At 41.4% G+C, this 24,025-nt stretch overlaps 1 protein-coding gene and 1 long non-coding RNA gene across 2 annotated transcripts; one reads left to right on the top strand and one right to left on the bottom strand.

Annotated features, from left to right (window-relative positions):
- Nucleotides 1–10,231: 10,231 nt before the first annotated feature.
- On the top strand, nucleotides 10,232–18,817 carry LOC133626587 (uncharacterized). The gene is made up of 3 exons (XR_009819647.1): nucleotides 10,232–10,320; nucleotides 12,982–13,039; nucleotides 13,686–18,817. It is a non-coding gene; the product is annotated as an uncharacterized LOC133626587 (long non-coding RNA).
- Nucleotides 11,736–22,570, bottom strand: LOC104555602 (ras-like protein family member 11A-like). Its single transcript, XM_010199095.2, has 4 exons — nucleotides 22,063–22,570; nucleotides 20,564–20,620; nucleotides 18,083–18,165; nucleotides 11,736–14,183 (listed from the first exon to the last, which is right to left on the bottom strand). Exons 1-4 carry the CDS (start codon nucleotides 22,205–22,207, stop codon nucleotides 13,716–13,718), a joined length of 753 nt encoding a protein of 250 aa, XP_010197397.1. The 5' UTR covers nucleotides 22,208–22,570; the 3' UTR covers nucleotides 11,736–13,715.
- Between the last annotated feature and the right edge of the window lie 1,455 nt (nucleotides 22,571–24,025).

The raw sequence follows: 24,025 nt of genomic DNA, 5'->3' as shown, positions 1-24,025 counted from the left end.
ACAGTCCCTAAGGGGCAAACCTCCTCTTTAAACCAGGTAAAATTTTTCTTCACTGCTCCACTGTAACTTCTCAGTACACTTTCCACAAGCCCAAACACAGCACCTTTGTGAAGGCCTTCCTCTATGAGGAGAATACAATTTCAACAAGATTTCCAAGTCACCACAGAATGAGCAAATCTCAGATTTCAAAGAAATCCAGATGTATTTGACTATCTAGAGCCCTGATCTTCAAAAATGACCTTTTTATTGTTGCCGCATTGTTCTTTGGGCAGATCAGTTTTCTGACTTCATCTCCAGGCTCCCAGGTGGCTGCAGAAATGTTTGTGTCAGCACAATGGAAAGCAGCAGCCTGAGGGGCAAGAACAAGATGAAGGCTCCAGTGGGGTCACAGGAACTTTGTATGTAGACCTACCACCAAACACCAATCACACACTGGTGATAACATTTCTATGTACAATGTGCTATGCCATGTGGACATGAAAAACACATGTGTAGCCTGCTCCAGGGTCTTCAGAGGTCAGAGATATAAAAATATGAGCACAGCTCCAACCACTTTGGATATGACAGTTTTCCTACCCTCAGTTATTCCTCTGGCTGCACCTGTTCTATAATGAATATGGGTCAGCAGGGCTGTGTGCAGTGTTCAGGGGAGGGTCTCAGGCCGTATGTGGTGCCACTAATATGCTTGGCCTTTGCTGTAATTATTTTGCCTGACACATCCTCAGATCACATTTCGTGTTTCAGAGCTACAACACATTGATATGCATACATGCTACTGTATTATGCTCCATCCTTTCTCTTCCTGCGTTGCTTCTCACTGACTAGAGGAGAAATTCTTGTTCTGGGTCCCTGGGCGTTTGCACTTGCATCCTATTACCGTGATTCAGTTCCCCACAGGAATGCCATTCCTCCTGTAGGGCACTCTGAGCCTCCTGTATATTGATGGTGCCTCCCAGCTTTACATCATCGGCAAGTTTTACTCACTTGTTCTGACAGTTTGTACCAGTGTCATTCATAAAAACATTTAATAAGATTGGTTCCAAGTCTGATTTTTCAGAAATCGCAGAGTTTGGTGCAAACCACTCTGATCCATTTTAATCCATTCTCTTATAATTTCTCTTTTGACTAGTTTTCCATCTACAGCAAAATCCTCATACCAAGCCTTGTTTCCTGTAGTTTAACTACTAATTTCCCAGCTGATATTTTGCCAAATTCTACATGGATGTCCATGTAGCCTACATCGATTATGTGTCCATGGACATCTGGTGAACAGCCATCCTCCTTCATTAAATCCCCAGATCCTTATTTGGATGCCTGAGTGGGAGCAGCTAAAGCACGTAGTTTGGAACTTCAGTAGTGGAAAATGTTGGCCCTAAAATCTGGTCTAAAGCATACCCCTCTACACAACCCTTCTGTCACTCAAGAGTGGTACAATATAAACCTGAGTTTTCAATGACACATAACTGCCTCCATAGAGTATGTAGAGAGGGTGTTAAAGAACTGAGGTTCAAACGAAGAACTAAGACTAATAATTAATGTGTTATATAGTATATTAATATATTAACTGGCTTAGTAGAATGCCAAAGTAACTTGCTGTTAACGTTCCTTTGAAACCTAATCTAGCCTAGACTAGCAGTTCCCAGACTGGTGGGGCTACAGTGCTGTTAGCAGCAATGACTGGAGATTGCCATGCACCTGCATGGCATTTTCAGTTGAAAATTTGAAGACGACAATGTGGTTTTATAGAGCAGCTGCAAGTCTTTGATCATGACCTTGTAAACCATCACTGATCTGATAACCACTGCTATAGTGCTGGACAATGTTCAAGCTTCTTTTGTCTAATTAGAGAAGTTTAATTTAATCAATAAGAATTTCTGTTAAAGCATCTTCCTTAAAAGAGACTGGAATTTTAAGACAAAACCATTGTTCAACAAGCTGATCCAGTGAAATCAAACGAAACATCTCATGCATACAGAAGTACTAGTAAAAGATCAAACAGGTTTACAGTGGCAAAGCTTTTTTTTTGCTCTATATTTGCTTGAAATATGCTGGAACTAAGTTTATGTTTTGATCTTAACATTTTTGGACTTCATAAAACTCACATAATGGACCTAGGCTGAGTGGTTCCTTATAATTCCATTTGTTTCATTCTTACTTTACAGGTGGTGACGATATCTTTATTGGGGCATCTGGACTTAACTGGAACATTGAAAGGTAAATTAGGCATTGATAGACTGATCACTCAAAGACCTTGGTGCTTATATGGTTGCCATCATCATTAGAAACAACAGTAAAGCACAGGAAGGGAAACACACTGAAGAAACACATAACCATAGAACTGATTTTCAATAGCATGACCTAAATTTTCCATGACTGTTTTCCTCAGTATCTCTTTAATTGCTTTTGTGCCTTGCTAAATCACTGGACAATGGAGTCCTGTTTATTTTCATGTGATAGCTCTTTCTTAGACCTAGATTTCTGGGCATGCACTGCAGTGGCACAGTTACTACCACCACTGATGTTCTAACAAATGCCCATGCCTTGGTGAGCTTAGATGTTTACGAAACACTGTGTCTGTCACATCTTTAATTCACAGCACAGTTAAGTGTGCAGCAATTGTAAAGGCTGCTCACGCCATACAGCATTTATTAAACACTGCTTGAACTTTAAAGGCAGGGAGTTGTTACTGTTGATGAGTTTAGGCTTTGTTTTGCTCACTGAATTCTTGTGGTAAGATTATTTACTTTTTTGTGCTCTTCAAAAGCAGTGGGGAAGCAATTCTTTTTCTGTGTGTTTCTCCAATGACGTGGAGCAGGGCTGTATGATTATATGGCTGTGCTTTGTTAATTACAACCACTTAGAAAAAAAATCACACTGCATTGTTTCTGTACAGAGTGGGTCTGTGTATGAGCATTTCCAGAACAAATACCCAGCTGTATAATTCTAAGGGCATGTCTACATCACACAATAGAGTGAGGGTCAGTGAGTGCTCTGTTAATGCTGACCAAACCAGCTCCAAAACTGGAAGCAGCAGGGCTGTGCTAGCACAGTGCTACATGTTTTGCAGTTAAGTAGGGATTATTAGCTAGAATGCAGCTTGTGCTAACAGAGCTGTGCTGGTGTCAGGTCTGGGGCTGGCATGGCTATAGAGGCAATTACTGTGCTTTCTGGATGTACCAGCATGGCCAAAGGTAGCTCATAACCTTCTGTACCATGCTAGAAGGTACTGACTCATCTATAAATAATTTATTTGATTGTTGCTGTAACATCATATTTGTTTTATGATAGTCCAGTAGTCCACAGTTCCATATCAGGACTCCCATATGCATTGTAGTAGTCTGCTGCTGCATAACAGAAAAATTGCTATCAATCCTAGTCGCTAGGAACTCTTGTGCCAGGATGAATCTCACTGGGCTATTCCTGGAAAGTGAATGCAAAATATGCATGAGGAGTTTAAAGTGAATCAAAGGGCTACTAAACATGCAGAGCTTTTGTTTACATAACTCCCAAAACTCTTTTCCTTGTGACTTCGGGCTATCACTGCAAAGCATTCTTTACAATTGCAGAGGCAACCTGAGCTTCAAAAAGATTGCAGCCCTACTCTGTCTGAATATGGGAAACTACAGTCCCAGTCTCAGGAATGGTTTTTGCACTGGGTGATTTTTAGGCTGGGTTGAATCCTCAGCTAATAAAAACTGGCAGCTGGATTTCTTGTCATCCACAAGACTCTCATGACACCATGGCAATTTACACCACTTGAAAATGTGGCTTAGGTGCATATAAAAAAAATCCCAACTCCTTGATGTGGAGCTTGTACAGAGCATTAGCAACAGGAAACCCTATGTCAAAACAGCTATGTTCCAGATCTACCCCTTGGAGAATATTCACAAGGTGAAGAGGAGGCAGGCTGCCAAGCCTGACCTTGTTTTAATTCAGCTCCTTGTGAGACATCAATCTGGGTTTCTACTTCTGGGATTCACTTGCCTTAGAAACAGTTGTTCATTCCTAGGTTTACCTAGAAGTTACAGAGCTCTTGCAGCTTTTGTTTGTAATTAGAGAGCAAAGTTTAATCCCCACTTCCTGCTCCATTAATAACAAACCATCATCTCTTCTCCACACAAGGGAGCAGCAATAGAATATTGAAACTGGTATGACACCTGGCTTACAGGGGAGCTTTAATCAATAAATCTCAAAACACTTTACAAAGGAAGGAAATACCATTTTAATTCTATTGGAACTGAAGCATAAGGGTGGGACAACCTGAGCAACACCCAGCAGTGTTCTTGGTCCCTTAGATTACCTTAAGTCTTAGACTAGCAAGAAAACATACTCGGGAGACAAGGAGTGTAAAGATATGAGACTAGAGGAACTGGTAGTGTCCCACAAAGGATGTTCCAAAGTACACACAGTAGCATTAAAAAAAGATCTTTCAGTTCAGTTCAAAGGCTGAAACTGCCTGCTGAAAACTGGTAGGTCTGACCTATGGGATATTTATTCATGTAGTCCAGTTTAGAAATAAAACATTTGAAGCTGTGGCAGGAGTTTGACCTTTCCCTAAATCATAAGGAATTGCTTTCATGTAGAACTCCTAGAAGGAGTTCTAGAGTCACCCTCCTTCTTGTAAGAGCATGGATCTTTATCCTGAATGCATTAGAACCCACACTTGCCTGATAGCCTTAAAATAGGATTTGTACCTATCAGCCCACAGAAATGCTCACTGAGCAGCTTTTCCAGCTGTGTCCTTTACCAGTCAAATCTACTGTTAGCAGCTCTGTTAACTGAAATCTTTCTGAACCCTGGTGACAAACCGGCCTGAGGATTTGCTGCCATGAAAGGAGTTTGGTTTTTTCATGCAGCTTAGGGACACGTGGTGTTGAGCAAGAGGATTTTTCAGCTGATTCCCTTCAGACATTTGTTATCATTTGGTGGGAAGATGCAGAACTTACTATTCTCAGCAGTAGGCTGATCTACCAAATCTCTTTGTGTTACTGCCATGGTTTGGGGAAGGGGATGTCCTTATTTTGCTATTTGGGAGGAGTAGATTGGGCATAAATTGTAGAGTTTACTGTATTGACATGTGTGCACCCAGATAGTGCTGACCACAGGCTGCAGAGATAACCCATGGGGGAGATGACCATGAAGTGCTACATATTTGTCACTGGCAGCCCTGACACCCATGTAACACTCCATCACATGTGGTGCCCTTGCTCAGGTGTGTTTAAGAAAGAGAAGTGAGGAACAGGGGGAAATTGAGCATAATCCAGGTTGAAAAGGGGAGGTTGAGGCTGTTGTGTTTGGTTTAAGGGGGATGGGTAATGAAATATGTTTACTTCAGTCTTTGTGTAATTGTTTATGTTTTCTTATTTTTTCTCAATCCCTGTATCAGTGATTAGAAGTTTATGTTAATGTTAACTGGCATGAAAGTAAGTAAATAAAAATTCCTCAAATGGAAACTTCTGTCCATGGCAGAGGAGTGGAAAACTAGAAGGGAAACAGAAAAATACCCAATGCACTGATCTGTAGAAATGTATTTTGAAGTTGTGATAGTCATGAATGTGTGATTAGGTTTTTCCTTGTAGGAAGGCCTGCAAATGAAATCAAACCAGGCCAGGCTCTTTATGTGAGAGATGGTCTGAGACTAGATTGGTTTGAAAAATCAAATTAATGTGAAATCTGATGAGTTTTTACATTGAAGTTTGCCACTTTGAGTAGAGCCCTTTGGTGTCCAAAGTAGATCTGGTAGCTTAGAAAAAGATCCACAGAGGCAGGAAAAATAAATATAGCAAGCAGTAGCCCCCAAGGTGTCCTACCTCCTGGATTTGCAGGGTGCAGGAAGGACTGAAGCTGCAGCTTGTGTCTGGGCAGAGATACTGTGAGAAACTCAAGGCGCATTTTGCAATGTAGCGTGGGAACTGTGCCCAGAGCAGAAGCACGCACACATGGGAGAAGCAGAGGCAGCCCCAAGCAGGAAGTCCTTAAAGTCATACACACTTTGCCTGTGGCTCCATCACTGCCCTTTCAGCGGGCCTGAAGCTGCTTGAGAAGCCATCCTCTTTCTTTCTCCCTGTGCCTGTATGTTTTTCTGGGTTGACTCACTCACCACTCCATGCTCCCCCTCTTTTCTCCCCATCTCTCCCACACTTTGACCTCGCACCATGAAACTGTCAGAGTGAGGAAACAGTTTGAGCTGAAACATTCATTCCAAATTACGTGATTCTAGATTAAAGGCAGGAAACATTTAACCCTTTGACAGTCACCTCCCCTCAGCCTGTGAAGCCTCAGTTTTAAAGCTCCTTGCAATCCACGTGTAAGTAAGTAGTGAGCACTGATGCTTTTTTGATGTACATTTGTGTCTTACCAGTGGCTCTTAACAGTAGCCAAAGCACAGGGATTGAGAAGTGCCTGGGCTTTGCAAGCTGAATGTTTTCTCTTAGCCCTGTTCATGATTCTTGGTCCTTCCAGTGTTGAGACATACTTGCAGTGTGAGGAGAATGTGCAGTGCCAAACATAGAACAAGATGAATCTTTGGCTCCATTTGTTTCACGTCGTTCCGCAGTGTGAGGTTTATAAGTGCAAATGGCTAAAATTAAAACACAAAAATAGACAAATTGAGGAATCTCAATGATTAGCACTCAGGATTTAGAAACAAAGCCTCTTGTTTTCTTTAAAGCTGCCTAATAAATAATACTAACAGAACAGCACTTGAATATAAAATGTGTCATTTCACAGGCCTGACACAAATATGTATTTTGGGGTTTAAAAGCTGCTCTTTTGGCAGATTATGGCTCTCCTGAGAGCCAGTTTCTGCTCTCCAGCACAGACTGATGAACACTAGTGAAGAAGATATATTTGGTATTTGGTATTTGGTGCTAACTCTGGGACTCTGGACTTCATAGGTGGTCTTGGCAGTTAAAAAAGTGGATAAGAATGGCAACTTGGACCCTCCATTCGTTGCTGGAGCTCTACCAGTATCTACACTGAGACCAGCAGTACTGCAGTCCTTCAGGAGAAGTGGCCTTGACATAAAGTAACCGCATGGGCTGGAATGTGATGAGAACATGGGGTTCTCACTACTGCTCTGAAAGGATGTCAATGGGAAGAGCTAATGGCTCTCCAAGGCCTGGATTCTGGTTTTCCATTTCAGCAGAGCACCTCTAGATGTGTCATTCACAGCAACATCGTGTTGGTTCTGCTTTAGAGAACCCATAGTTTCCCAGTAAGCCCTTTTTGTGCACTTAGGAGGTTTTTCTCATGAATATTGCTCTCCCTCACCATCTTGAAATGGAGTGACTGGAGCACAGACTGTTGCCATCACCTCCTTCTCTATATTCAGCACTGCCACTAGCCTATCACATCTCCCAGTGTTTGAAGGAGAATCAGTCTCTCTTAGTGAAAATCAAATACACACAGGAGCAGAAATTAAAGATTTTATGCCTCTCTTTCATTCCCCTATCCCACTGTGTCCAGCAGTATATCTTGTTCTGATAGTTAAATAATGAAGAGTCTCATTCATTTGAAATAATAAACACCTTTGCTTATAGACCATGTGTATGAGTTCTAGTCCCCAGACACTCGTCATCTTCATCAGAAGCCCAGACAGTGGTGGTGAATGGAGTTATGCACAGTTGTCAGTCGGTCACCAGTGGTGTTCCCCAGGGCTCAGTGCCGGGGCCTGTTTTGTTTAACATCTGGATGAGAGCATTGAGTGCACTCTAAGTCAATTGGCTAATGACACCAAACTGGGTGGAAGAGTGAACTTGTCTGAGGGCAAAAAGGCTCTTCGGAAGGACCTGGCCAGGCTGGATTGATGGGTCAAGGCCAATTGCATGGGATTCAACAAGGCCAGATGCCAGGTCCTGCACTTGGGCCACAACAACTTCAGACAATGCTACAGGCTTAGGGCAGAGTGGCTGGAAAGCTGCCCTGCAGAAAAGAACCTGGGGCTGATAATTGACAGTTGGCTGAACATGAGCCAGCAATGTGCCCAGGTGGCCGGGAAGGTCAATGACATCCTGGCTTGGATCACAAATAGTGTGACCAGCAGGGCCAATCACCATCCCTGGAGATACTAAAAAGACACATAGTTGAGGTGCTGAGGGATATGGTTTAGTTTAGTGATGGGCCTGGCAGTGTTAGATTAGTGGTTAGACTTCATGACCTTAAAGGTCTCTTCCAACCATAATGATTCTGTGGAAAAATAGTGAAGCAAGAGAACAGGCTGTTGCACCTCGGTCTGATATTCCAAAGTTATTTCCCTTTTTCACAATGGCATAGGAAAATGCTGAGAGTTTTGAAGTGAAACACAATGCAGAACGCTGTGAAGAGTGGTGGATCCTGCAAGTATCTGGAAACCTGGATCACAGTCAAAAACTGACACAATTCAACTCTCTGTGCGAGTTCAAAGTTTACATCAGAAAAAGGCCAACCTCTGATTATCTGGTGAGCTTTCTAACCAGCAGAGAAGGTACAGCATGTCTCCAGATTCAGCAAACAAAATTAATAGCTTTTCAAAATGACCAGTTACTGATTGCTGGTGTTCTGCATTATTGCCCAGAAAGACAGAAAACATGATCCTTAGGAACAGTCTCCACAATCATCCATAATAACAGCCCAAGGCATGCATGCTTTCACTTCTCATACTTAAAAAACGTGCAGCTTCCCCTTGACCTGCTACAGGAGACAGTAAGTGTCTGTGTGAGGAGATCCAGAGGCTGTCTTGAAACCCATTTGGATAAAAAGGAAAATGTAAAAAATTTATCTTCTCAAGCAGAGAAAATTGGTATGACAACTCCTGAATGAATTGGATCCTAGTTTTTACAGAGCCTAACAACTCATGTCTCTGTTTCATATTTAGTGGCTTTTCCATCTGCAGGAACTCATGCTGAAACACTATCATTTAGGATAAACTGTCCACCTTGTGATGAATTGTCACCAAAGCAGGCTGACAGATGAAGGGAGGCTAGAACTGGGTTGGCTGCATCACTCTCCAAACTGTTTATTCCACAATTTCTTCAATAATGGACATAAATCTGACAGCAGGCAATCACCAACTGTTCTGAACTCACACAGCTGCTTAGACAACTTGCTTGATTAAACCAAAGAGATTTCAGAGAAGAGCAGCAAACCTTTACAAGAACTAAACAGGTTTAAATAAGCGATGAGTATGCAACATAAATGAGCTCAACATTATAAGCACAAAAGAAGGGAAGGAAATATTGGGTTAAGCCAGGAGGAGCACTTGGGGAGAAATGGCATGAATTCAAAGGTTTCTCTAAATACAGAATTGTACTGACTTCATTTAGATATGCTTTAAAATACTTTAGGTAAATAAAGTCAAAAGGCTAAGTAGACACTCTTCTTTTGCTATAAACCATGGCTGGAGTTCAAATATTTGGAAATAAATTTTAAACTAAACAGCCAAAAATACATTTCTAAGGAAGAACAATTGGCAGAAGTATTCACTTTGCTGAATTAAATGAGAACAAAGGCATGAATGGAGAGGGACAAGGAAGGGCAGAGCCAGTGAGAACAGGGATGAAAAATTATCAAGGGAAGAGTTGTGCTTTGTCTCCAGAGGTGATGGAATTGTCTTTTTTAGCACCATGGTCCCTGCTTTTGAGGTTTTTAGAGTGAAACTGGAGATCTTTTTAAACTTTTAATTGCAGGGCTTTCCTGTGCTAGCCCCAAAGGAGACAAAGACAGCTCCTAAGAACTCTGAAAATTCATGAACAACTTAATCTAGCAACTATGTCATTATGTTCTGCTGCTTCAGGGTCATGTTCTGGCTCTGCAAACGTAGCTGCAGCTCTAGCAGATTCAGTGTGATTTTGACCCAGACTCTTCTAGCTTGCCAGTGAGCAGAGGGCAATCCAGCAGTAACAATAAGCTGGCAGCCTCCAACTTTGCCTTGTAAAATAATCAGGCAACTGTTTTCTGGTACAGACAAAGTCTCTTTCCATGTCTCAGAAAGTTTCTCTTTCCTCATCATTTGTACACCTGATATAAATCCTGTGAGTAGCCAGGTACCCTGAGTACAAACACATCTTTCTGAGCTGTTCCTTGAAATCCTGATCTGGATTTTCCATTCTGTTCCTATGTTTCAAGTGTAAAGGTGGGATCCAAACATCTCTGAGCTTAAGGAATCTGGAATCAAGACCTGAATTCAGATGTGGGCAATTCCTTTATTCCTCATAGGTGATTCTCTCCTGTGGATATTGAAGTGCCTGGCAAATAGGTGTCAGCATCTTTCATTCTACTTGCAGACACAGTAACTTAGACTAAGAGATCTGGCCAAGATCATCAAGCAAGTCACAGTGTGAGGTGAGTGATTGGACTTGATGATCTTAAAGGTCTTTTCCAACTGAAACGATTCTATGGAAAGTTATAAACAAGGCCTGATTTTCTCATCTCACAAGCCACACTGCATTTCCATGGGGAAACACTGGAAACCTGTGAGAAATGCAAGTGACAGAAATGCTGCAGAAAATAACCATTTACAGATATCCTCAGTAACCCTTAAGCCAGTCTTGGCATACTATAACTGTGCATGGTGCCAGCACGTCAGTAATAGTTTGCTTAGTTCCTAATATAGCTTGTCATTTAAGCAATTTTTCCCCAACTTTTAATTACATTCTTTTGTAATACAACCAACTGTGTCTTGTGCATACCTTGTGGGAGGTGGTATGGTCTGGTACTTGTTGTAAAGAGTTGAGAATTAATTACAAAGGACACAGTTTTGGAGTTCCTCTCAAGTAGTTGCTCAGCTGTGTAACCTTGAGGCAAATCACTCAGCTGCTTTGTGCCCAAGTAAACCCAGCTGTAAACCATCTTGAAAAACAGATGGTGCACAAGATTTAAACTGCTCACTAGAAGGAACAGAGGTGGGGAAAAAATTTAGAAGTGAATCTGCAGCGTGTTGGTATTGATATGAATGGAGTTAATCTGGACTTAAACAATATACCTGTGGAGAGAATTTGCCTTGATATAAAAAAAATATCCCCAACCCAAACCAAAATTCCACTCTCAAATCTCTTTTTTCCTTTCCTCTCCTGACTTTCTATCAAGTATCTTCTCTCCAGAGGCTTCATTTTAAACCTTCAGTAGAATACACATTTTTCTGTGACAGCCTGAAGGTTCTAATTCAGGACCAAGTTCTACATGACTAATCTTTGATATCTGACATAAGTATTTTGAGACACTTAATTCTATAATCTCCTCTGCTTTCCATACTACAATGCTCCTCCCTCAGCTTTGCTTAGTTTCAGTGGTACAGTGGTTCTGCTGCTTAGGTATTGCCTTTCTAATAAAAATGCTGAGCTCTGTTGTCTTCAGTAAGATAGTATGTCCTGGCTTAAAACCAGTATCAAACCTATTACAAGATTTGTATTGCTGGTCGATGAGCAAATGAAACACTCAAGTCTCTGTAGCAGAATAAATGTTTGCCATGTGTTAGTACTTAGGAGAAGAGTTAAGTGTTTCAATACTTTTTGGCCTTAGCTAAAGCGTGGAGTTGTTTTTCCCACGAGTGCCACAGGAATGTGGGAATACTTACTTATGTAGGACTAGAAATGCAGGAATACTTGTGTACACTTCCAAAGCAGTGTTTATTAGGTTATAAAAAGGTGGGGGAAAGTATATTTTTGGTTTGGTATAGACAAGGAATATCCATTTGGTCTAGTATAAGCAAGGAATATTCAAAGATGTGAGATGTAGGTATTTTACACACTACTCAGGAAAGGCCTTTCATGTTTTTATTAATCACTGTTGAAAGTAAAACATTGAGAGGTTGAAATTTGTTGAAATGTTCTTTCCCAACAGGAAAGAACTGAAAGAGCAAGTTACAAACAACTTTACGAGCTAGAGCATCTTTTAGGCTCTTATGAGAACAAATGTCACCAAATTGTCTTCAGCAAATTTAGTCTTTGTTATACACTACTGGGATAGTCAAATATTTAGTTGCCATTCCAAATTGGTGGTCATTTTTCCAATATAAACAATTTTCTACTTATGTGTCTCTCACAAACTTTTTGCTCTGTTTCATGTTATTGAACCTTTAGATTCGATGTTTGAGCTCTGCTATTAGTAATTTGAACTTCCATACCAAAGTGCCTCAAGGAATAATGACACTGCTCAAACATAAAACTGTTAATTAAACATAAGCTAAAGTAGAAATCCTCTGATGTTTGAGTCCCTGTTCAGATGATCTAACTTTCCTTACTAGGGAAAGGGAATACAAGAATTTGAAATGATTCAGAACACAAGACATTCTCAGATGACCAGCTGTGCAAAACAATAAATAAAACAGAAAGTGAGCTGTAGAGAAAGCAAATCCAGGTGATTGGGAAAATCATGACTAGAGTTGTCTCATACAGGGACAAGAAAAAATTATTAAATACATTTTCAAGCCCTGAAATATATAAATACACATCAGACTCAATTTACATTTTATGCAGCTCATAATAAGTAAAAAAAGGTTGATTTAGCTCAGTATTGCCAGCTGGAAATGCAGCTGGGAGTATTTTTCTAGATCCATCAAACTAAGGTTTTCCCTCTGGGTTCCTGAGTGTAAATCATTGAGCTTTAAATACAGCTTCAAATCCCTTTGTATGTGCTGAGACGCAATGCAGTGAGATGCTGCCAGGGAAATATGTATTGATAGGCTGGTGATTTGGATGCGTTGTGAGGTATCGAGCCAAGTCTGGTCTTAAAGCAAATAACAAAATGATCCATTCCCAAAGATAGAGATTTCAAGCATCATAAAACCTTTCCTTCTTAAGAAATATCTAATGAATTAAATGCACTTTATGTATTTATGTATGTCTTGTTTCTTTAGAACAGCATCTTGCACTTGAAATGTAACTAGTTTGGAGGAAAAAAACCCAAACCTGTAGGTTGCCTCCTTGCTTTTGATTAATAGGGTCCATTTTTTTGGCAACTTTTAAACCATGCTGCTCTATTTGTCTCTCTCATATTGCCATGTAGGAAACCCACAGGAAAATGAGAACACCACTGAGAAAGTGACTACAAAATGCTGCTACAAGTATGTATTTCACTCATAAAAACACTTTCATAAACAGTCACTATGTGCTGAAAGAAAAATAACCTGAAAAAACTGTGATTTTATAAAACAATCTCCCTTTAAAACAACACTTTAGGGCCAAAGCTTGAATATGAACAGATCTTTTCCCAAGTTGCTAAGAACACTTTCTAAACAGCAGTGTAGAAGCTTTAAATTACTCTTTTCCACTATTTATACTCTTCATTTACTTTTTGCCTTTATTTTCCAGTCTTGTGACTAAGCAAATCTGATAAACTTTGCTTGCTCTGTATAGCTCATGTCACTCTCCTCATGTCTTGCTGAAGCTTACTGCCGATGTGTGGGAATACAACCATCCCTAAGATGGGTAACTTTCTCTTAAAAGTAGGATTTAATAATTTTTATTCATAAAATCCACATTTTAAGCCTAAACTATTTGATCATGTCCCTTTCAACATGGAAATAATTTGGGACAATTGAAATTCTTGCCTCCAAAAGCAAATTCTGTTTGTTCCTTTGCTGAAGGAGCATAGGGCTTTTAAGGAAGATGTAAAGGCAAAATGAAAGAGCCCTTCCCACAACCTGACTGCTGAATTTCAGCATTGCCCCTTATTACCAGCTTATCTTCTTCCCCTTTTTTCTTTTATAGGGCTGTGGAAAACAATTCCTGTTGGCTACATCAAAGTGTAGTGGCAGATTTCCCTTTGGACGTCAGAGCCTGTTTCAAACGTCTCTTTAAATCCTGCATGTTTGGAGACTTGGGCCGGACGAGGTGGAGGCCTCGGCGTTTCTCACCATTGCAGCTCCCGATCATCCTGCTGACCTCCTGGCAGAGCTGCTGGAAGGCTTCATGCACTCCCTCACAGTTCTCCCGAGCTGACACTTCATAGTAACTACCTCCCAGTTCACTGGCCAGTTGGAGTCCCTCTTTGGAGGCCACCTGCCTGGCTCGCAGAAGGTCTCCTTTGTTTGCCATCAGCAGCAGGGGGATGTTGGCATTGGGGTGAATCTTGCGGATGTGCTGGTGCAGGGGCCGGATGACTCGGTAGCTCTCGTAGTCTGTGATGGAGTAAACAAAAACGAAGCCATCTGCCCAGTAGATCGAACGGTTTATCTGCTCTTGGCAGCATATGCTGTCAGTGTCATCCTGCCACCAAAACCAAGAGGTGTGAGATTAGAAAACTGAGAATAGGGAGCAGACAGAGCACACAGTCATACAGCACTATTAGCTCCTCGGAGCTTTGTTTTAAAGTGAAGCCGTTTCCCAGTGTACAGACAGAAAGCTCTCTGACTGCCAGGGAATGCACCAGGGACAGGAGAAACTTCCACTGTGTCAGTAACACGTTACAGGTAAGCAGTACTGTGGAAGTGAAGTGGGGAGGGGTCAGAGCGAATTGGTTGAAAATAGGAGAGCAGCCAAAGTACAGATCTTGAAAAGCTTGTTCTGTGTTCTGTCATACTAAACCAGTGTGACAGGAGCCTGTGCTTTTCTTGGGGATAGAATTATGGTGGGCATGGTAAGAGCATTATAAAATTCAGCAGGTTAGTCACACTACTGCAAGTGCATGGGTTTCCCCCAAAGTATCTTTTTAGAGCTTTCTCCAATTCTCTATTCAATGTCTCCATGGATGGGGGTTCTCACTATGATGAAGCCTGACAGGTTTTTCTACTGTGTGACAGTTTTCTACTGTCTCCACATAGTCAAGGGTAAAGTTACTTTGAAAAAGCAATTTGCTACAAACAACTAATTACTGGAACTGAAATGAGGTGAAATTTCACTGCTCATTTGTAGAGCAGCAATGTGTTTGTAATATTGTTTTGCTGTTCACACCATCACCACTCCTACTCAGCCAACCATAACAAGCACCAGCCTTGGGAATATAAAACTGAATACAACACGGTGGGGCTTGAAAAAGGATCAGCTTGCTTTTCAAGTTGAAGCTATTTTCAGCTAATCCTCTACTCTTTGTTATCCATGCTGGTGTGTAACCCAACCAGATAGGGAGATCCCTGCTGCAGTTATTGTGGGTATGTTTGGTTTGTAAGAACTGACGTTCCTGTCTCTATTACAGCCTTTCTGACACTTTGTAATTTCTTTCCTCTCCAACGAGGCACTAAGTGCATTCAGTATTCAGCTCTTGATGAAGTTGACAGGAATTAGAGGCTTTAGGGGGAGTTCAACATCATGAATATGGAGCCCAAACTTTTATTACTATTGCTAAATTCTATTCAAGAAAAAAATCAACTTCAATAAGACTACTAGAGCATATGTTCCATTATTTATTTATGTATAGAGTGTATACCTACCATTCACATTCATGTTAATAGAATTTGCATGTGCTCAGCAATCTCCCCAAACTGATTACATCTACTTAGACACCTAAATCTGAATTACAAAGCCTAACTTCAGGAAAAGAATGAATAAAACCAATCAGTTCTGTTATGGTAGATCAGACAGTAAAAAACAAAGGACTACCAACAAGGCCCTTCTGTGAGAGGAAGGCAGCAGAATTTCTGAAGGCTCAGAGTATAAAACTACACTTAAAATTTGACAGGGAGTTTTGAAAACTAACTGTCCTTTGTACATATTCAATATTGCCAATGGAGACACTGTCTCTTCATACCTAGTAGTTCTTTGCCCATGCCAGTTCACAGTAATGCTAAATCCTGTTAACAGTAACATTGCTTAACAGATGTTCCTATTACACCTCTCTCTGCCCAAACCCAAAACCCCAGCAGAGTTATACATGGAATAAAGAAGGATCCTTCCTAGCAGCTTTGTTTAAAAGGTTAATGAGTATGAACTCCGAGCCAGGACGGGGCAGACTGTGGGAAGAAGGGCAATTTGCACTGTTGGTGTCTGGGTTGTAGCCAGTGTGTAGATAATTAGCCACCCCTCATGTCCTGCTAGCCTCATTTCACCACAAAACTCCTTTTTATGGGGAAAAAGAACTAATTGCTCTGGCAAGCTTGGAAAATGTTTTGGAGGAAGATGAACATTCAGAGACCCCTAATGAGGAGAAATTCTCAGTTACTTCAGCTAGGCCCACCCAGCAGTGAGAAGGATGGATAATCCCTAACGGAATGCTTTATTCAGGAAAATCAAAGGCTAATGGGCTACTTTTAAAATGGAAATCTCTGCTCCAGAGTGAATTTTGAAACACTGGTTCATTGGCATGTATAGACCAAGCAGCAATCAATCACTTAACAAAACCAGTTATCTGTTTGCTTCTGTTTCTCTCCTAAACATTAACATTTCCGGTGTGGCCAGAATCCTGAGTGATTTCACATGACTTCCTCTCAAAGCACTGCACTCAGCCTGCAGAGTGCAAGCAACTCTCCTCCTTAAGGATTTTAACAAGAAAATCCAACTTATTCTCAGTCTTAATAAGTCCTGTTCAGGAACAGTCCCTTCAAATTATTTCAGATACATCATTTGATGCAAGCAGAGGCACAGGCAACGACATGTGTCTGTGGGAACTGCTGAAACAGTGCAGACCTTTCACTGGGACAGAGAAAGTGAAACTCTTTCCTAACTAAATTAAAATCATATCTGACTAAGAAACCTCAGCTGTTGGTATAACTAAACTTTGTGGAGCTCTGGCTGCAGTCACAGAACTATAGGACACAGGTTTGATTAAAACAGGAACATCAGAAAATAATCATGTATCTGTATGTATCAAACTATTTCACTCCCTCCTTTCTCCATGAGACAGAATGGATAAGGGATTCCCTTTGTTAAGTGTTTAGCAGGCAGTCCCAATTGTGCTTAATCACCCACCACACACAGCTTCTCTTTGCAGGTCCTCTCCCAGCAAGCTGGCATAGGGCCTTTGTACTGTTAAGTCCCACTTGAATATTTGGAGGACTTCCATAGCAGCTTTTATTTGCTTTTTAGTGTCCAGAGTAAATGGGGGGTCCTCTCCTCTGCTCTGTGCATCCCCAGCAGCAGCAGCGTGTACAAATTTGTCAAAGCTTTCCACTTAATTTTATTTCCAGTCATCAAAGAAAGTGGAAACAGAGGCTGTGGGAGCTTTGCTGATCCTGTTTTGTAAACTCAGGGTGGAGCAGCTCTACAGCACAGAAATGAACTCATGCACACATGGGTCCCAGCAAAGCAAGGTACATAAAGCTTTCCAGGGTTAGCCTGAAAGGGGATGAGAGTAAGTGGTGTTCCCATCCAGACATATTCTTGGCCAAGTCTGAGCTTAGACTGAGGTTAAGGCAAAACCAAGACGTTTAAGTTTGATGGTGACAAGAAGAAACCTAATTTCATCATGAAATAGTCTATAGGAATTATTACTTTCATGATGTCTCCACTCTTCATGTAAAACCAATTTTAATCCCATTTCCTGCTGCTTTGGCATTATTTTCATCCTCTTGTTCTGCATGTGAAATAGATCTTCAAAAGAAGTCATCTTAATCCTAGATCCTGCTTGGAAAAAATATTTCTAGGAACAGGTTTCTATTTAAATATTAAATCTAGAATATGTAAAATACTGTTAGAAAGAGAAATGTAGACAAATGCCAACACCTTAAAAATAATGAATAAGGAAATAATAATAATAAGAAAAAAAACAACTAAGAAAACCTCTGCAAAGCACTTTCGTTGGAAATGACAACTGCTGTGAGGCCTGTCCCCTTGGAAAGAAACACCTTTCTAGAGGAGAGATTCTGAGCTGGTAGAAAGGTCATGGCTGAGCCAGCTCTAGGCAGGTGAGTTTTCTTCCATGCAGGGACAGAAACCACATGGCAAGAGACAAAACAATCAGGAAGTTGGCAGAAGCAAGACAGATTATGATTTTACTGCTGTTTAGGCTTCAGATTAAGTAATGTGTTTGAAATAGATTTGGTTTAATTTTGACTTAAACCTCTTCAAGGGCTTGTTTTGGTGGGGCTTAAGGTAACCCTATTTGTCTTCATTTGGCTTTGAGCCCAGCTATTTTTCTGCTGATAAGTGGAATTACTTACAGACGGAAGCGCTGGCAACAAACAAGAGACAACAACTGTGTTGTAAAGTACCAATGTACTGAGCAGCTGTTTTACCTCCAATGAAACAAAGGGAGTATCCTGCACCTGTAGAGAGATCTGTTCCCCATCTATGGTGAACTTTCTTGAGTACAAAGCACCTGGCAGAAAAATAAGATCATTAGAGTCAGGGACTGTAACAAAGAAAACAAGAGTACAGAAAAGCAGAATGGAACTGTTAAAATCTAGATTTTTTAGGTTTATGGTATGTAGCTGCTTATAGAAAAGTGAATGGCCCCAGAGTGGTTGGGTGGCTGTGTGCTGAAGTCAAGTGGGTTTGTATTTGCTACGTGGTCAGATGTTTTGAAAGCCCACCTAGGGGGGTATGTGTGTAAGGGGGCACTTTGTATGGAATCAAATAGTCAAAGTGGGCACATAAATCCCACTCAGGTTTTCTATCTATGCTGTTAACTTTTTTAAAAGTGGACTACGTGTATTTTCAGACTCAAACCAAGACATCTAGGTGCTGTCTGTGAGAGTGAGCTGTTTCCTATTGCATTTTGGGGTAAGTTTTTTGAAAAGGAAAGTATTCTAGTTTTGGACACAGACTAAATGACTATATGCATAACCCAGGTGCTCTTTGGGATTTGTGTGACCTTAGCAGTCAGAGTTTGGTTGGAATTAGACTCTCAACTGATTTCTGCTTAATCAAAATGACACATATTCAGGGCCAAGTGCTACTTCAAACCATCTAGGACTAATCCAGCTCTAATAAAACCATCACTGTTCTGAGGCTTGAACTTTATTTTGTTACTGGAGTGCAGCTTAAGTGACAATAAAAACTTCAATGTGGATCTCAGACACTGTCCATGGCTGTGACAAGGACAGCTTCAGAGATTGATACCATCATCTCCTTTTTCTTCAGAACTTAATACAAGTCACATAGATAGCTGAAGAAATTGTATATGCACAGCTGCTGTGTCCAGCCTTTCATCCTCATCCAAATGCAACCATCACTGCTGCATCTAAAACAATGTACTTCATCTCAAATGTGGAGAAATCCCATCTCTTGTGGAGTGAGGAATTCAGATTAACAGGGAGCTCAATTAGTGACAATAATGTCACCACTTCTGAAAATCATCTTTGGTTCAAAGAAAAAGTTGTTTGTATTCCAGTGGAAGAGTCTGAGCTCTTAGATACATTTGTGATATAAGGAAATGCAGTATAGCAAAGTTTGCTACATCTGATTCCACCATTATCACATCACATTTGAAAACTGGCTCTGGGAGGTCATCCAGCCCTTCTGGGATTATTTTCTTTTGAAAGCAGATTAGATTTTAAACTGAAAAGATGTTACTGTTTTATGGGAAGATACTACACCCCTGAACCAAGGCCAGACATATTATTCCTACTCTGTAATACACCGCAGAAGAAAGAGCAGGTACTTCCAGACACTTATTGTGCTCTGCCTTACACCCAATTGAAGGAGAAGCACGGTTGAATGATCACACACTGCCACCTGTTTCTTATTTCTGGCATATTTATTTCTTCTGTAGCATGGCTGTTGGGCTGGTAGCTTAATGAGAAAAGCATGTGGTTCTCAGCAACTTCTCTGGCAGCAATCCATTGCAAAGCTCAGAAGTTTAACTTGATGTATGGTCTTCCACAGAAGAAATGAAGGAAAAGAAAGAGAAATAGTGCAGCCAACCATCAGGGTTACTTAGGGTCAGTGAGAAGGAGCTGTAAGGAGGAGCTTTCAGATTGTGTTTCATCAGACAGGCAGAGATCAAAGGTGTCTTGTACTGCCATCTCCTTCCCTAACCCATCTGTCTAAATTCAGTATGCATCTCCAAAGTGAAACAATCACTGCTTTGAATCCTGTCCTAATTCACCCCAAAACTGTGAGGTGACCTACGTGTGGAAAGTGCTAGTAGGTATGAGCATGGTGTACATAGAACCTTCCTACAACACTGGCCAATACAGTTGTCACTTTCTTGGAATAGAGGCTCTGAATCAAACAGTTCCCATGAATGTATCCTCTAAGGTGTCAGTATTAAACAAGAAATGCAGTAGAAGCAGTTTGCAAGGTTATTTTGCTTATCTTATGGAAAGAGGACTTTGATTTGGAAGTCTCTCTTGCCATAAAAGCCACTGAAAAAAAAAAAAGGAAGTACAGAGAAAAAGTTCTGAACTGCTTTTTACACCCTTTGGAATTCTTCTGGCTTCCCTGGGGTTGCAGAGAGAGCAGCATTGGGTTTCCGTGGTTTAGTCAATATGCAAGTTGTTGTTTGAGTCTGCATTGCAGTATAGGTATGTCCCCAAGCAAACCTTTTACTCTGATCCTTTTCCATCAAGCCAGGGAGGGAAAAAAACAGCTAAAAGGATCATAAATAATGAGCCTTTGATTTATTGCTTTCATAGCTTGAGGCTATTAACTGAAAATATGCACCTTATGGACATCTGACACTGCTTGGCTTTCCTGTAATGTGCACCAGTCACAAAATAGAGTAGATTTCTTTCCAAACTATGTGCAGTAGTGCAGTAAGCAAGCAGACTCACCAGTATTGGCTTCATAGTCTCCAATAAATCTCTTTGTGAGGAAGCGCACAACCAGGGCTGTAAAACAATGAAAAAAATGTGGCTCCTTCATGTGAACCAAAATCAATCTTTGCAACACACATGTAATATCTTACTGGAAGAGTTAGTATAATATGAAACCAAGTTAATCTTTGAATAGCTCATACATTATTCTGCAAATGCTTCACTCAACACTCACAGAAAAAGATCTGGGGCCCAGGCTGCGATCCTTAATGCAGAGTTTTTCACAACTTGTGTTGGAATTTACTCCTTAGGTTCAGTGTGGCTGTTTGCTGGAGGAACCAGAGGTTTGCTTGTTGTGATTGCAGGTAGAACAACCTAACCTTTGGTTTGAAATAATGTAGAAAAAGAGTAGCAAGCCAGTAAACTGAAACTAATCCCACTACCACATTTAAGACCTCTGTGCCACATAAGAAGTGAGGCTGACGGATGTAATGGTTCTTCCCAGCATTCAAAATCCTCAGTCCTCCTCATGAAAGCCATTAGTGGTATCTAATCACAGCCAGCAAACAAACTGCATGTGCTCTGCACACAGGGGTCAGGCTGCAGCACCCTGGGCCTTCTGATTCACCTGAACCTGTAGTACTGCCTTAACTGTTGAGTTAGAACACTTTGCTTTTTCCTGATCACTTTTTAACACTTACAATCCCTTCCCAGCAACAGTGACTTACATTCTTGTAGTGCTTTCATCTTGGCAGATTCCTAATCATTTCCAAAACCACTTAACTAATAGCCAAGTTAAAGGGGTTTATTCTGCAAACAACTCTATCATAGATGTAATTTTAAATAATCATTTTTCTCACAGTGGCTACTGGGTCACCTCACTAATACTCTGAGATGAAACTGATTGTGCAGCTATCTTCAAAACCCTTGCTTAAAACCAGCATGAAAACATGGCTTTTTCAAATCCAAAACAATCAAACATTTTACTGAGTCCTGTGGAACCTCAGATGTAGTAAAACAGACCTGGCTTTAATACTGTCTGAAATCATCAACCATATGTTCCAAAGCAATAATACTCGCTTTAGCCTCTTTTCTTCTCCTCTCCTTTGGAGAATAATACAGGAAGACACACCTTCTATGTTGGTAGTTGTCTGCAGAGCATAAAACATTTACAACAGAAGAACAGAAACCACTAGTCCCACTTGGGGAGTGTGGAAATTTAGACACAATTAAATCATTTCCACAAGATCAGGTGGAATCATTAGTGAGCACAGAGCTCCTAACACAGTGTCCTCTGCTCTTAACTGCTTAACTGCCACCTCATGTTGGCTGCTCACACAGCCCAACAGCAAAACCAACAAACAAACCAACCCCCAAACAAACCCCAAAAGTGAGTAACAGGAAATGTTCAAGCTGCAAAAGGTAAGAGTTTTCTCAGCCCAGGGTTCATCTGAGCTGCAAGTGAGCTCATAAGTACAGGACCAAGAAAGAGCATGGAACTACACCTGTGGACTTACCTGTCTTGCCAACGCTGCTGCCACCAAGTACCACGAGCTTGATGATTTTGTTGGGTGCGCAGTCTAACACAGGATACTCTGGTATGGGGAGCAAGAGAAAGTTAGTAGAATACTGTGACATAGTATCCTGAGAGATGAGACGCATGCCAGAAATGAGAGCTGTTCAACTCCAGGAGGAGTTGGGGGAGAAAAGAAGGAAAACAACTTCTGGGCGGCTGTTCTTGGCCGTATATCCCTGGGCAGAGAAGCCTTCTCATTTCATTGAAGACGCTTTTCTGAGGAATGTGAGAGCGACTAGCCTCCTCTTCCCGGTTCCTCTGCTCAGACAGCAACTTTGGAAAGCAAAAGGGAACTTTTTGATCAGCCCCCGTGAAAACTGACTCCTCCATTCCCCAGCCAATCACAAGTGAAGCCATGACATTCCTCCAGCCGGGCACCCTGTGCCTCCATCAACCACGCTCCCTCCCTTGCTCGCTTGCTGCTTTATCTCTCCCCACTGCCTGTTTTATGTGCTGTCCCTTGGCTCACTGCTAAAATGAGATTCTTCAGTTTTACAGTCATCACGGTAGTATTTTCAGTGGGATACAGTCACACCCATGCTCTGCTCTGATTCCACTTTGAATAATCCCGTTCTGCCTGTCTAGTTTCTTTACATTTTCAGTTGGCTCCAACTCTGGGCTTTGTTGTTCTCCCTGTCCTATTGTGTCCTGCAGTTGGGCCCCTTCAGAGTGCCAAAGCTGATGGGACAATCCTCTCCAGGAAAACAAACACATTTCCCCCTCCCCAGTTTTCAGTGAATTATTCCAAAATACTAACTCACATATGTATCCTCCAGGATACATCTGATCTGCTGGTTTATACATGTTGTTAGTCTTAATGGCTCAGTATAGTCTGAGTTAGAAATGCACTGGGACACTGCAGTTTCTCCAAACATGGAAAAGTGAATTTAGAGCTGGGAACAGACTTGGGAAGGCTGAGAAAGGACTTGGTAGCCTTCAGTGGGACAAGGCAGGCAGATGGAAGGGAGAAAAAAATGACTTCTATAGGAAAACTCAGCACAGTTTTAAGACAGCTGGCAGCTGCAAGGTCTGTTGGGATGACAGCATGTAGCCATGCACTAGCTGCAATCAGATCTCAGTTATTAAGGATAATAGAGAGGGAAGAAAGAAGGGAGAGCAGTGAGGAAGGAATGGCCCAGATAAAGCAAAACTGCAAATAACACAAACCAGATGTAAACTAAACCCCAGAAAATATACTGAGAGCATTCATTTTTTAAAAACTTCTCAAAAGAGGTCTGCAAGGGGCAGGAGCAGATCAGGCATGCGGTGCAGGCAGCATGCTTCTGAGGCAGGTACTCTGTCACACTGTGTGGGAGACGTGGATAGTAACAGGCAGTGGCACCATGAGCTAATCTACACACAGGTCACGGAGACCCAAGGATGCAGGTTTTCCCTGCATTCTGTCCCATCCTGACAGGCAGGAAGCAGGCAGGAGGCAGACAGGAGGCAGGCATGGCTCCTTATGTAGAGGCTGCAGTCACCAAAAAGCCTTTTCCTGCCTGGTTGCTTTCACAGCACTGCTCCAGTCATGGCATACACACGACTTCTCCCCAGCAGGTTTTAGTGGCCAGGAGTACTCCTGAAAACTAGCACAAGAGGATGGGAAATTAGGTCAGCTGTCTAGATTACAACCCCTTCCCAAAGCCCCAGGGGACAGGTTGTCAAATGATCTCCATTTCCACACCAGCATCACAGAGGATATACTGAGTGTGAACTGGCTTTAGAAAAATGCAGCTTTGGTGCACAGCACTCCAGTGCAACAAGCACAAGATTTGGATGATTTATGGATGTGCCACTTTTCTAAGGCTCTGTTTCCCCTCTAAAAACCACTTCTGAAGCAGTATTTGTGCAGAGTGGCTGTGTAAGCACCAAGTGTTATTATTTGGACCATTGTGACAGTCAGC

Source organism: Colius striatus, chromosome 13, assembly GCF_028858725.1.
Source record: "Colius striatus isolate bColStr4 chromosome 13, bColStr4.1.hap1, whole genome shotgun sequence".
In the NCBI taxonomy this organism is placed as follows: domain Eukaryota; kingdom Metazoa; phylum Chordata; class Aves; order Coliiformes; family Coliidae; genus Colius; species Colius striatus.
This window is presented reverse-complemented; position numbering and strand designations above follow the sequence as displayed.

Coding starts and splice junctions, on each gene's coding strand:
- LOC104555602 (XM_010199095.2), bottom strand. CDS start 22,207: ATGCGTCTCATCTCTCAGGATACTATGTCACAGTATTCTACTAACTTT. Junction 20,621..22,062: donor CAGCAGCGTTGGCAAGACAG/GTAAGTCCACAG, acceptor ATTGTTTTACAG/CCCTGGTTGTGCGCTTCCTC. Junction 14,184..18,082: donor CTCCCTTTGTTTCATTGGAG/GTAAAACAGCTG, acceptor TTTTGGTGGCAG/GATGACACTGACAGCATATG.